The following is a 12,610-nucleotide window of genomic DNA, read 5'->3' as shown; positions in this document are numbered from 1 at the left end:
CCATATCCATTCTGAGCACAAGTGGCCTACACAAAGTCACTGAAATATTTAAAAACCTACATTGCTTGGAATAACAAGTACATAATACGATGACATCTTGCGCTGGTGCCCATCTCCTCCACCCAGGTTAGGAACCGGACGTTTCATTACTTCTGACAGTATAACATTGGTTTACAGCAAGGGTGGGGAAAACTTTTTGTTACTCAAGGCTAATAGAACTATCAATAACTGTTCCGGGGCCAGCCATTACCACACACCTCACAGTCACATCCGCCCCACAAGAGGCCCTATGCAGTAAAAAAAGTGACTATGCATGCTAAAATTAGAGTCTTGCAGGTCAGAAATGTTCCTCTAATACCTTACTAGTATGGCTAAGATGCTTGCAGTGCTGACAAATGTTGTTTGCGGGACCGTTTAAAGAGGGGTAGGCATGTCGCTGCGGACAGAATGAAATGAAGTTGCAGGTGCGTCACGGCTCATGGGCCGCATGTTTGCCTCCTCAGCTTAACAGGATTCAGTTACAAAACACGGGCCAGAAGGGGGCGCTGGGCCCAGGCTCACCAGTGTGATGTCCCGGGAGGCGGCAGCGGCACTCATATGCAGGCTGGGCTGCCGGACGGAGCTTGTACAGTCCAGTGCACGGGCAAATGTACCCACCGAACTGTGGGACCATGCATAAAAAAAATCAGGTAGTGACACCCACGAACACAGCACACGTGTACATAGACATATAACACTGAAGCAGCATGCCATCATGTGAACATTACATGTTTTTTTTATCATTAACCAACAATTACAACACATCCTTAAGATTCAATTGACATGCGTATACTCTGTGCACTCGTAAAATATATAAAACTTTAAATCTTATCCAGACATGGCAGGCTACACATGCCTGTTATGCACTGCTTTGGAAGTATGGGTTGGTGTACATAAACATGTACAGTCGTTTTGTTAATCTACTGCTGGATAAGGGGCTCCCCATGCCATGCAGGTTGTGGGGGTTATTTGACAATATTTCACCACGCTGGTTAGTACGGAATAGTGAAGGCAGGGAGCCTATACACGAGATTAATGGTTTTGCTCTAATGCACTCAGCTTGCCACCATTTAGCAACAAGATCCTAAAACAACCTGTCATGCATAGTTCATCTGTGAGACTACCAAACCCAAGTTGGTCATGACAACAATACAGCAAATGGGTTTGCAAATCGTCTTTGTGGACACTTGGGGGGGGGGGTAATCCCCTCGAATAGGTGCATTATGAATTTCCTCCAGGAACTGAAGTATCCTTCCACATCTAAAACCCTCAATAAAAATAAGGAATTGGTCAAACATCCCAATGCAGGAAACCACTGGGGCTTTCCTGAAAAAAAACAGCATTTATTCACTGAAGCTTTCCTGAATAAATCCTGCTGCAAAAAAATGCATTTAAATACCATATAAATACAACCATATCTTATTATTTTATTACATCTGGTTCATTTACGGCACAATCAAAACTGCCATTCTAACAAACAGGTGGAAAGATATTGTATACATGCAGAGCCAATAGCACAGGCTCCGTTGTGTAATTCTATAAATCTATCAAATGCATTCGACAAAATTAAGCGTAACACGCCTTTCACAGATGGCAACTTCCACAACACATGCCTCACTACACTGCCTGCAATAGCATTCATAGAGGCAGAGGTACACCATGGTCAAGGATATATCACCATGGTTCCAGTTACAGGTTTGTTTCACAAATAGTAATAATGTATGGGCTGAAGCAGTGGCATAGCGGTTAATGGATTGCCATATGAACCCAGTGACCAAAGTTCCATGACTGACCAGCGTGGTTAAGTATGGTCAAACAACCCCATCACCAACATCGCATGGGGAGAATTTCACCCAGTAGTTTTACTGACAAAGGGCCAAATATTTACAACAATATTCTCACAATTACCAAAAGAACAAACACAAAGCTAGAAAGAAAAGGATTGCACAGCCCTCCCTGTTCCATGGCTATTCTGAGGTTAGGTGATCACGAATGGCATACCGAGCGATCACCATAAACTGGTCAATCTGCCGGTCCGTAAGTGGGCTTTCGGGGTCCCAGATCTTTGTTTCCAGCTTCACCTGGTCCCTGTCATCTTCAAAGTCGGGACCTTGATTATACATACACACACACATACAAACACACCAGTCTCAGAACCAGTCGTACACCTAACAGGACTCAACTACCAGGATTCCATTAATTTGGTCGTTTACACATTGATTGTTCACAATGGCAAATTACAATTTTCACATTTCGTTACCCCCCCCCGCCCACAAAATTAAAGACGCATAACCACCCATGGGTCAAGAGCAGCATTATTCTTATAATTGAGGCATTTTATCAGAGCTGTTGCCAGTGCTGTGTGAAATACATTTTTCGGCTGTTTAGGTGTGAAGCCTCATTACTCGGGTGTACTGCAGCTTTCCAAGCAAAGCGCAGGGCATCCTAGTTTGTCACACCACTGCAGCCATACGACACAACTGCCACCACCACCATCACTATTTCACAACCACCATTGCAAAAAATTAACAACTGCTGGGAGGTTTTTCTTACTGAAATTAAAGAAAATGCAGAGATGATACAATGCCCCAATACAACATTCTTCGCATTCATTAATTAATGAACGCACACTTCAAATGTTGACATTTACAGTATTTGCTTTTGGTGTTTGTATTAAAATTCTCCAAAATTAACATGGAACAAATCTAATGGGGTTACTGTTAAAGTTAAATATTTATAAATACATGACAAACAACAGTGTTCCCACAGGAAGCAAGCAGCCATGCCCATCCAACCCTTAACCAGAAGTTATGCTACCATGTGATGTTGTTTCAGCCTGGGGTATATTGTCTTCTCAAACTGAGATTGACAAACTGGAGAGAAGAGCAAGGTGATAGATAGATATGCCAGTAAAATAAAGGAAACACTTTTTTTTTACATTTTTAAACCGTGCCCAATGACATATAACAATTTTAAATAAGGGTAATAGAATCGTTGGTCTGGTTAAAATATTGTGTGTGGAAATGTACTCAACGTACCTTCTTTCAGCATGTCTGGCACATCTGCCTGGTACCTTGGTCCAACACGGATTTCCCCTTTGTCGGCTAGTAAGGTTTTCTGAGCTGGGTCGTATACCAGAGAGTAGTAGAAACAGTCCTGTTTATGAAAGAAAAGAAGCATGTAGCTTAGAGATGCAAGGCAGTCTTATAAACAGCACCATTGACTATTCCTTTTGATAACACCATACTGCGAGAAAGTAAACAAAGTGGAGAATATTTAAAATTTCAGCCACGTGCAACAATCTAGAAACAATACATTCGCTATGAAGCATCAAAGTCAACAAGTCTACAAATAAAACGAACAATGTATATAATTTTACAATCTCGAGATACACGATTCTCTAACTTTAAGGTGTTCTCACCTCCCTCTCCAGGTACGATGACAGGGCTTCAGTTTCATTCAGCAATGTCACACTACACTTCCCCCTAAAAGCAGGAATGGGCATTACATTAATTGCTTTGCACTGTTTGGCTATCGCAGACAGCCTAATTGACGAAGGAAAAGTGGCTTCACATTGACAATGAACAACTTAAATAATCCTTATGATCAGCAACCAAGCAAAATATACTAAGTTGATTATAGCGGCAACCAAAGACTGTTGCCAGTGTTAAAAATGCAACATAACACAATTTGCCCAAAGTAAACAAGACTATGGTAAACCCTCAATGGAAACCCCAGGTAACCATACTACAGCATGAGGTGTAAAAACATATCTTGCATACTTGATTTAGCCGGTTAAAATCTGGGGAAAGTATCCGAGGTTTGCACCAGTCCAATATGTAAAAAAGTGGGGGTTTTAGTCATTTATTACAATTTTCAGCTTTCTGGCTGTGACACGAAAACCCGCCAGCTACTTCATTTTAGCAAAGGAACACATCATACACATAACATGTAAATATCTGCTCCAACCGAACCAAAATTTTATCTGCATTTCAACAGCTGCCACAAATCCAATGTCAAACTGGCATAACGGACCCTGACATAGTTCCACATGGCACTTGGGTGCTGAAATTCAGTGAGAGGTATTCACGTACCTGATGTGTGTGGCAGCGAGGCTCTCAAACTGTCGAGAAAGGAAGAGCTCACGGTGTTTGAGCTGATGCCTCTGCTTCTCAGAAAGGTCATCCACGCTCTCCATTTCTTCCTCCATCTCCTCTGTTTCATGCAACAAAGAACCACCTAACGTGCGTCAGGTCAGTTTTACGCATTAGAAATGCAAGCCACATCACGGCAGCATGCGACAGAAGTAGTTACACAGGTCCTGGTAGTTTTACCTATTTGTTTATCTTACAACCTTTGTCAATCCACTGCTGAATGAAGGCCTTACCACACCATGTCAGCCGTGATGGTTGTTTGAAACCACTTATCTACGTGGGTCGGTGTTCGATGGTGAAGTGGGGGGTCCCCAGGACAAATTCAGGTATCACTCGCCACCGATGTTAGCTGTAGCTGGGATTTGAACCGAGGTTGCCAGTGTGCTAATAATTGCATCACCATCATCGCTCCATCCGCCATTATGTTTAGGTTCATAAGACACAAACAGGAGGGATGAATAAACTGGAGCACCTTATCAAAAACTGTGCTGTTATAAATTTGATATTCCATGAAAAATTTGAGAATATATCACAAAAAAAGGAAAAACCCAGTACAACATTCCAATTTTAAAACGTATGATAAAATAAGTGAGTGTGGCATCCTATTCCCAGGTCATTCTTGCAAATAAGCCTACCCTGGTCTATTGAATTATTACCTGGTTAAACAACTTGACTATTCATACACTTAATGATTTATAGGATGAAAATGCATTTATACTCTTCAAAATCTCTCGGTGAAAACAACCAGTTACAAAAACTAGAAAGTATCAATAACTATGAGCATTATAAAGCCAACTAAATGTGATTTACCAAAAACCACTCTGCAATGCTCCTACAGTATTATTCACATACATTTCGATGATACAAATTATATGCTCATATGAAGGATATTACCTACTATTTAAGCCAAAATGTACAAAGGGGTTAACCTTTTTTTTTACATCCACAGCCATGGTCAGTAAAACTCTAAGGCAGAAACAATAGATGTTTGTATTAAATGTCCATTTGCTCATCCTCTTTCAGATGGGACATTAACTCTTTCTGTCTTCACCTCCTCCACTCCCACCCCGTCCCCCTGCCCCCACCCATTATTCCACACAGGCGTCAAATGCGGAGTGACCCAAGCCACACGACTCGGCACGTCTCACTTGCCGTGACCTGTCTGCACAGGTTACAGCCCCTGCCAGCCCAACCAGGAAACCCCTTACATGCTGCGCTTCAAAAACATCTGCCTAATGACTCCAGCAAAGCTTAACCCCTTCCCAGCCCTAGTCTTTGCCTGCAGGCACAAACGTCATCTACAAGGCCCAATGCTGCACATTTTTCTACATAAAATGACACAATAGAGATGAAGATTATACTTTCCAAGCATTCGGTCACTGACACAACATCCATCTTCTTTAAAAGTGCTGTTAGAATTAAACAAAATCAGCACTACTTTTGGAGCACATTCCTTTTACAGTAAATAACTGCAAGGCCTGATGTAACAATGCACTGTATGCTGTAAACCACAGCTGCATCTTTTTACATCACTAATAATATAATGAACCTTAACTGATCCAAAAAAAATCACATCAGCAGGGTTCTAATGCTTTCCTGTTCTCGACGTTATTTTTAATGAGGATCTGAGTAAATGGAGAGCTACACAACAACGTCACATCTCCATACACGAGTTTGGTTAGGGCATGGAGACACTTCTTTTTGTTCCTGAATACAACTCTTCACAAGGCCCACGACACATCTTTGTCAACTGGAAATTAAAAGGATGCAATGTGGGACTGGTTTTGCAAAATGGTGAGGCTCTACACACATGCAAATTTCAGCAAATGCCCAAAAAGGAGGTCACATTGAGAACCCTGGGCTCTTTCAAGATGAAGGGCAATCATCATCGTTAGCCTGAATCAATCCACTGCTTGATGAAGATCCCCCAAGGCAATGCCATCTCTCACGATTCTGCTATGCAGTATTCCCCCTCACGCCTGCACACGAATCTGTTTTACTCACTCCATCTCCTCGGTCGACATTCTCTCGGACACTTCCCATTCTTTGGCTGCCGCTTCATTACGATGGGTGTCTTTATTTAATGGAATAATTTGCTAACTTGCAAACCACTCAAGTCTTATGCAAGCACCACAGATGTGTCTACTACTCACAACGAGGCAAATGCCAATATAAAACTAACACTGAAACCAGATAAATGTGCCAGATTGCTTCAGTCTAAAGCTAAGGCAACAAGCGATGTGAGCCATCGTGTTTACGGAATACAAAATCTGCTGGTTGAATTTCAGTGATGGATAATTAAGAGGATATATTTTTTTCTGAAAGTCCCATTAAGAATGATATTGCCGCCTTGCCTCAATGTTGCGTTGAAGGCTCACTGCAGCACTTACTGGCATGTTTATCAGCGAGCGTGATCAACGTGCTGGAGATGTCCCTTCTCCTGTAGAAACACACGACTTTGGCCTCCACGTTGCCACTCGGCGTCTGTGACCAGCGACAAACACATTCAGAATTAGTACAAGTCTCAGCTGCCTGGTGTTATTGTGGTGAAACCGCACAAGTACATAATGACCACTAAAATTAAACAAAACAATCAGTAAGTTTGTTTAAAAAACACTGAAAGAAAAACATTGCATTTGGGGACTTTTTGTAAAATACTATCAATGACTTGTCGGGTTCCGGAATGGACAACACTACTCTATTATACCATGGGACATTTCAAAGTGAGCAGTGGGTCAGTGAAGTTCACCTTATTGAGTTCTTCAATCCTTCTGATCAGATAGGGGTTGCTTGAAGAGTTCTCAAAGAAGACATAGTCTGCAACGAAAGCAACAGATGTTGTTACAATAAAGGAACTGGGACCAGCAAAGAGCCACGACGCAACCTTCAGGGGATCAGACACAGGAGTAACCCTATGCTGCTCTCAAGAGTGAGGCAGGCAACCTCACGCTGGTGCTGTGGTCATTCACGGACATGTACGGCCCTTTTGTAATCCATTGCTGGAAGAGAACATCTCCACGTCGTGCGGGATCGTGGTAACTTTTTGACCACACTTCACCACCGTGGGTGGTCATTCCCGACCCGATAACGACCGTGCACATGTGTACGATAATGTATAACAAGTATTGGTGTACGTAGGAGCCAAAACGTTTGGTCAAATTACGAGTGAAATTCAAGCGTGGGGCGGGCAACATAAACCCCAACGCAGAGGGAGGCGACTACGATGGCATAGCATTTATTGTGGTCTTTCACTGCCCCCTACATGCGTACATACATGAAATACTGTTTGCGGTATGTATATAACTTCCAAATATATAAATGTACATAAATAAATAAAAATTAAACGTTGCGGCCAAGTGAACCCTGAACCAGGTAAGGACCCAAGGTCCCAGCATCAGTAATGGTGGCGGTTCAGAGCCCCACAAATGGACACGTGCGACTAAACAGTTCCATGTAGATCCTTTCGGAAATCCACTGCTGGACAAGAGACCTCCCCCTGCTGCGCAGTCGTAGTTGGGTTACGCTGACCATCCTTTATTGACAAAGCTCGTCAGTGCGGATTGGTGAACGTGACTATATATTAGGACACAAATAACATTTATTGGATACGAAACAGTAATAATGATAAACGTATCTTGGCCACAGTGGACGACACATGGCCGAGTAGATGAAAGTTACTCTCGTCCCCCAGTGTGAAATGGATACTGCCGTACAACTCTAAAAACTATAAACACGAACAGTACAACTAATGATACAATTAAAGTCAAATAACGTAAAAAAATCACAATTGCGTTGCGGATAAGTGAAGTGACCCAGGGACTAAGTGCAGAGGGGAAGTGACCCCTTCGGTCTCAGGGCTGAGTATCAAGTTGTTTTACTGCCCCACGAATGTACCTGTGTGACCGCATTGTCGTACGCGAAAAGGGACGAGTTTTTCTTAAAAAACGTGAGTTAAATAATAAACTAAAAGTACCGTGGACCAAGCGAACCCTTACGCTCTATTGGTACCGGTGTTGTGGTCGCTCACAAATAAGTGTGAGCGAATGCACTCAAAACTACCACACGTGCGCACACACATGAATATAAAAAGAAAAAACCACGTAAAACCGCGATTAAAACAACAATTAATTAATACCAAGTGTCGCGGACCAAATGAACCCTGACGCAGGGCCGAAAGGAAGCGACCCTCATCCAGTCCCCGGCGTGGGTCGTTCGAAGAGACCAAACAAGTGTACGAGCGGCGACTGCATTACAGTAACACTCTACGACAGTACACACGGCACACAAATAAGACGGTATGACCACGATGTGTGTTTTTTTGGTGTCAATAATAATAAAATAATAATAAAGTGTGTCGCGACTAAGTGAACCCTGACGCAGGGCCGAGCCCTCGGCTATCCTGGATGTGTCACCATCGCCATTTTTAATCCCGGACCGTATTTCGACATCGGCCGCTCTCCTCGCGACCACCACGATCACCACCACCACCGCCCCCCAGCGCTCTCCCTTCCCTCTCCCCGACTCTCCTTCTTCTCTATCTCTCTCACTCCCTCCATTCGGTCCACACTCAGGGCCGACATCGGAGCAGACCACCCCCCCCCACCACCACCACCACCCCGACGAGAAATTTAAGGCGAACGACGGAGATGGTGTTGATGGTGCGCGGTGATGGGGTTTGGTTGTATTCACGACGGCGTGTGCCGTGCTGTGAGGGGAATGGGGGGGGGTGCTTTGTTAAGTTGTGGGGGGGGGCCCTTGGGCGCCCCCCCCCGCCCGCCACAACGCGTGAGGGTCTGGGAAGCGAGTGGTATAAGGGAACAGGGGACCCGGCGAGGGGACGGGAAATCGGGAGAGGCCGCCGCGATCCGAGATGACTTTCCGAGGAAACATCGTCGGCGAGCACGACTCTCAATCGCGCACGAACGAGACTTGCAGTAGTTCAAAGACAATAATAATCTTAATCGCGGAGAACCCCCGCGAAAGGGGACCCGTGCCGTCGCGCGAAGGGACCCCCCCCCCCTCAGGGGTTAAATCCACTCACTCACCTCCAACCCGGTACATGTTCGCCGCCATCCTCGCGACGCGAGGGGGAAAAAAAACCCCGACCGACTCCGCTTTCTTTTTTTTATTTCTCCTTCTTATTCCTTTTCGTCTTCCGTCACTTTAATGAGGTAAATTTGTCACCTACTGTTGTTTTTTTGTTGTTATTGTTATTATTGTTGTTTATCGCCGACAAATTGGCGGGAAAGGGGCTCGGCCGCGCGCGTCGTCTTCACCAGCGCCGGGGCAGCGCTCGGCGAGAGCGGCTGGGGGGCGGGGGGGGGTAGGGGGCGAGGGGCGGGGCGAAAGGGTCGGTGGGGGGGCGAGGGGCGGGGCGAGAGCTGAAGGGGGGGTGAGTGGAATGGATCGAGCGTTGTGGGGGGAGGGAGTGGGGGGGGATCCGAGGAGCGCGTGGCGAGTGCGGGGGTTGGGGTGGGGGAGCGCGAGGCGAGGGCGCGCGGAGAGAGAGCGAAGGGGGCGTGTCGGAGAAGGGGCGGAGCGTGTTGGTTGGAGGGGACGGGGGGGGGGGGCTTGCGCCCTCCCGCCCGCTCGCACGCGACACCGAGCGCGAGCGTCTAATGCCCACCACCCCCTCCCCGAGCGAGTGGCCGAAGCCGAGGCCCACTTCCGCCGAGTGACGTCACGCCGTCTTCGGCAATCTTCGGAAGAGGACTCGGTCGCCCGCGCGCCGACTTGGCGGGGCCACACAGCGACCACCCCCCCAAATGCCCCGCCCCCGACCAACTCGTGCCCCTCCCCTCCCCCGCCGAGAATGGGGGGGGGGGCGCGGTTGAGGTATATTGTGAGGGGAGGGGTTGGGTTTTAAATTTTGCATCAAACTTTCAAGAATTTTACTTTCTTATCAATTAATTTATTACAATTTTCGTTGTGGGGACTCTCGGAGGCGACGTTGTCATTTTTTGCACAGGAGGTATCAGAATACTGCCAAAAATAAATTACATGATTGTTATACTCTTTGGTTCTATTCGGTGAAGTCACGACAGTTCTGTTCCTTCACCTGAAGAAGGCTACTTGTGTTGTGGCCGAAACATCGTGATTTTTGTTGTTTTATTTTTTTACCTACGTGACTTTACCGAATAGAACCAAAGAGTATGGATGGATCCTTGCAGTCACGAAAGCTTCACATCTAGAATACATGATTGTTATTTCCCCTCACCAGCCTAAATGAATGTTTTTTTGTTTGTTTATTAATCAGTACCCTTGAACGGTATCCAGATATAATCTCTGACAGTCATCGTGTTATGTTTGCACACACCTCCCTCACACTTTTGCACAATCGAAACATGTATTGAATTAGGCCGCCTTCAGTCTTTCAACGAATTAGGTCAAACGGACCACCACCGTGTATTTTTTTACAATTTTGTATCTTCCCCCTCTCCCCTTCAAACTCAGTGGCGGTGAGAATAAAAACACCTCCCTCAAACAACTTGAGGTTCATATTGGCAAAAGTTCACTTGGCGCAGCAACTTTACACGACGCTCGCGCGGAACGAACGTAATATAACAACATTCACTGTATTCTTGGTTCTTTCCGTAAAGTCACGTAGAAGGGAAACAATAAAATAATTTAAAAAATAAAAATATAAAACAATAAAATTCTCACGACGTTTCGACTGCAACACAAGCAATCATCATCAGGTGTGAACACCACAGCAATAAAATAGTTTTCACACCTGATGACGATTGCTTGTGTTGCAGTCGAAACGTCGTGAGAATTTTATTGTTTTATATTTTTTTATTATTTTATTGTTTCCCTTCTACGTGACTTTACCGAAAGAACCAAGAATATGAATCTCTGCAGTCACGAAAGCTTTAAATCAAAACATTCACTGTAATTTAGGGCAATGTCGTTGCCCTGGATATGGCGGCTTGCGTTGCCCTGGCGACCGCGATAGGTGACACGGATGTTGGGGAGTTTTGTGACACAAATGCCGCTCAACTTTCGCGTCCCCGCTACCCTAATTGTGCTGCAACATGAATTGCACCCCTTTCCTCTGCCTCTCAATTAGAACAACAAAAACAAACGACACAATTCACGGGATTGCGTTTACATCCAGTGAAAATGAATTTCTAATCAGCGCGAGTTAATTGTTCACCTGAAGAACTGCAACTGTATTGCTGCGAAATTTATGAATGGCTCACACTTCTTAGCACACGTTATTAGTCGACTGATTATGTGAAGCAAACCTGCCGCAGTGGGTTTTCACCTCGCTAAATAAAGCATGTTCGTAAATATTAAGTGTAAATGGCTGAGATAGAGATGGAACCTTTGAGAAAAATATAACCATAGATTCCTCTTTTTAGGACGTAGCATCCCCGATTAGGACGGTTGGCTACGTACGATGCAAAATAAGTGAAACATTCGTACATTTTAGGCGTCAGTTTCGGTGATTCATTCTATACACTGTTTCGACCATACTTGGATTTTATTAAACACAGCTCTCACATTGACAAAGCAGGATTGAGGCTGGTGATTACTCCATGGATATGGGAGACACTCTCTCAGTAGTATCAGGTGTTATAGGCTTTGGCAGCGAAGTAGCCAGGAGGTGGCAGAACAGAATGGATTTTGGAATCCAGCCGTATGATGCTTTGAGTGCTATCTCCTCCTATGCATTGCAGGTTATCTCCAAGATCTCCAATTTCCTCCCACACGAAGCCCACTCATTAATAATGGAATTGGCCTAACATCCCAAGAGTCCCGAGGCTCGGTGAGGCTTTCCCGTGTAAATTAAAGGCATTATTATCACTCATACGCCGATATAAACAAATCACCTAGTTATTCGCCCTATTTCATCACAGGGGCGCCAAGGCAGCGAGATGTTAGCTCCCTCGGCTGGTATGCAAGGAGGTCATGATGGGTTTGATCCCAACCCTTACGCCGCAATATTTGGAGTTTACATGTTCTCACCGTGGTCGCGTGGAGTTTTCTCCAGGTCCTCCGTTTTTTCACTCCACATTTAGAAACATGCGTTTAGAGTATTTGGCTGCTGTACATTTCCACGTGATAAGCCACTTCGCTGAGCTATAATTTGTGGCCAGGTCCCTTCTGAAAAAAAGCTATATAGCTCGGTAGGCCTTACTGCACGTTATCATAGGCAACTGAAGTACCGTGTCAAGTAGTCTCGCTGTGGAACTACAGTGGGGAATTTCAGAACAATTAAACGCTGTACTGTTATTCTATGCTCCCCGTCTTCACCAACCAGCACTGACCAGCGGGGTTGATTTATGAATGGTCAAACAATCCCCACCGACTGACACGGTCTGGGGAGGCGACCGGAATCCAGCAGTGGATTGAACATACTGCCTGTACACGTTCATGCTGTGGGTTTGACAGTGGGGTTAGTTTTAATTGTG

At 45.1% G+C, this 12,610-nt stretch overlaps 1 protein-coding gene across 6 annotated transcripts in view; it reads right to left on the bottom strand.

Annotated features, from left to right (window-relative positions):
* Positions 1-9,527, bottom strand: part of LOC116947725 (metastasis-associated protein MTA1-like) — a 28,966-nt gene extending 19,439 nt beyond the window's left edge. For 3 of the 6 annotated variants that reach the window (XM_032963766.2, XM_032963767.2, XM_076071039.1), the window contains exons 1-8: positions 9,239-9,527; positions 6,943-7,010; positions 6,584-6,677; positions 4,134-4,278; positions 3,461-3,524; positions 3,078-3,195; positions 2,041-2,149; positions 562-661 (exon numbers count right to left, since the gene is read on the bottom strand). In XM_032963766.2, the coding sequence (XP_032819657.1) occupies positions 562-661; positions 2,041-2,149; positions 3,078-3,195; positions 3,461-3,524; positions 4,134-4,278; positions 6,584-6,677; positions 6,943-7,010; positions 9,239-9,266 (726 nt within the window). In that variant the 5' untranslated portion in view covers positions 9,267-9,527. The other 3 variants (XM_032963769.2, XM_032963768.2, XM_032963770.2) reach the window with 3 other exon arrangements.
* Positions 9,528-12,610: the final 3,083 nt, after the last annotated feature.

The sequence above is a fragment of the Petromyzon marinus genome, chromosome 31 (genome assembly GCF_048934315.1).
Source record: "Petromyzon marinus isolate PM22_M1 ecotype Great Lakes invasive population chromosome 31, UKy_Petmar_22M1.pri1.0, whole genome shotgun sequence".
Lineage (NCBI taxonomy): Eukaryota > Metazoa > Chordata > Hyperoartia > Petromyzontiformes > Petromyzontidae > Petromyzon > Petromyzon marinus.
This window is presented reverse-complemented; position numbering and strand designations above follow the sequence as displayed.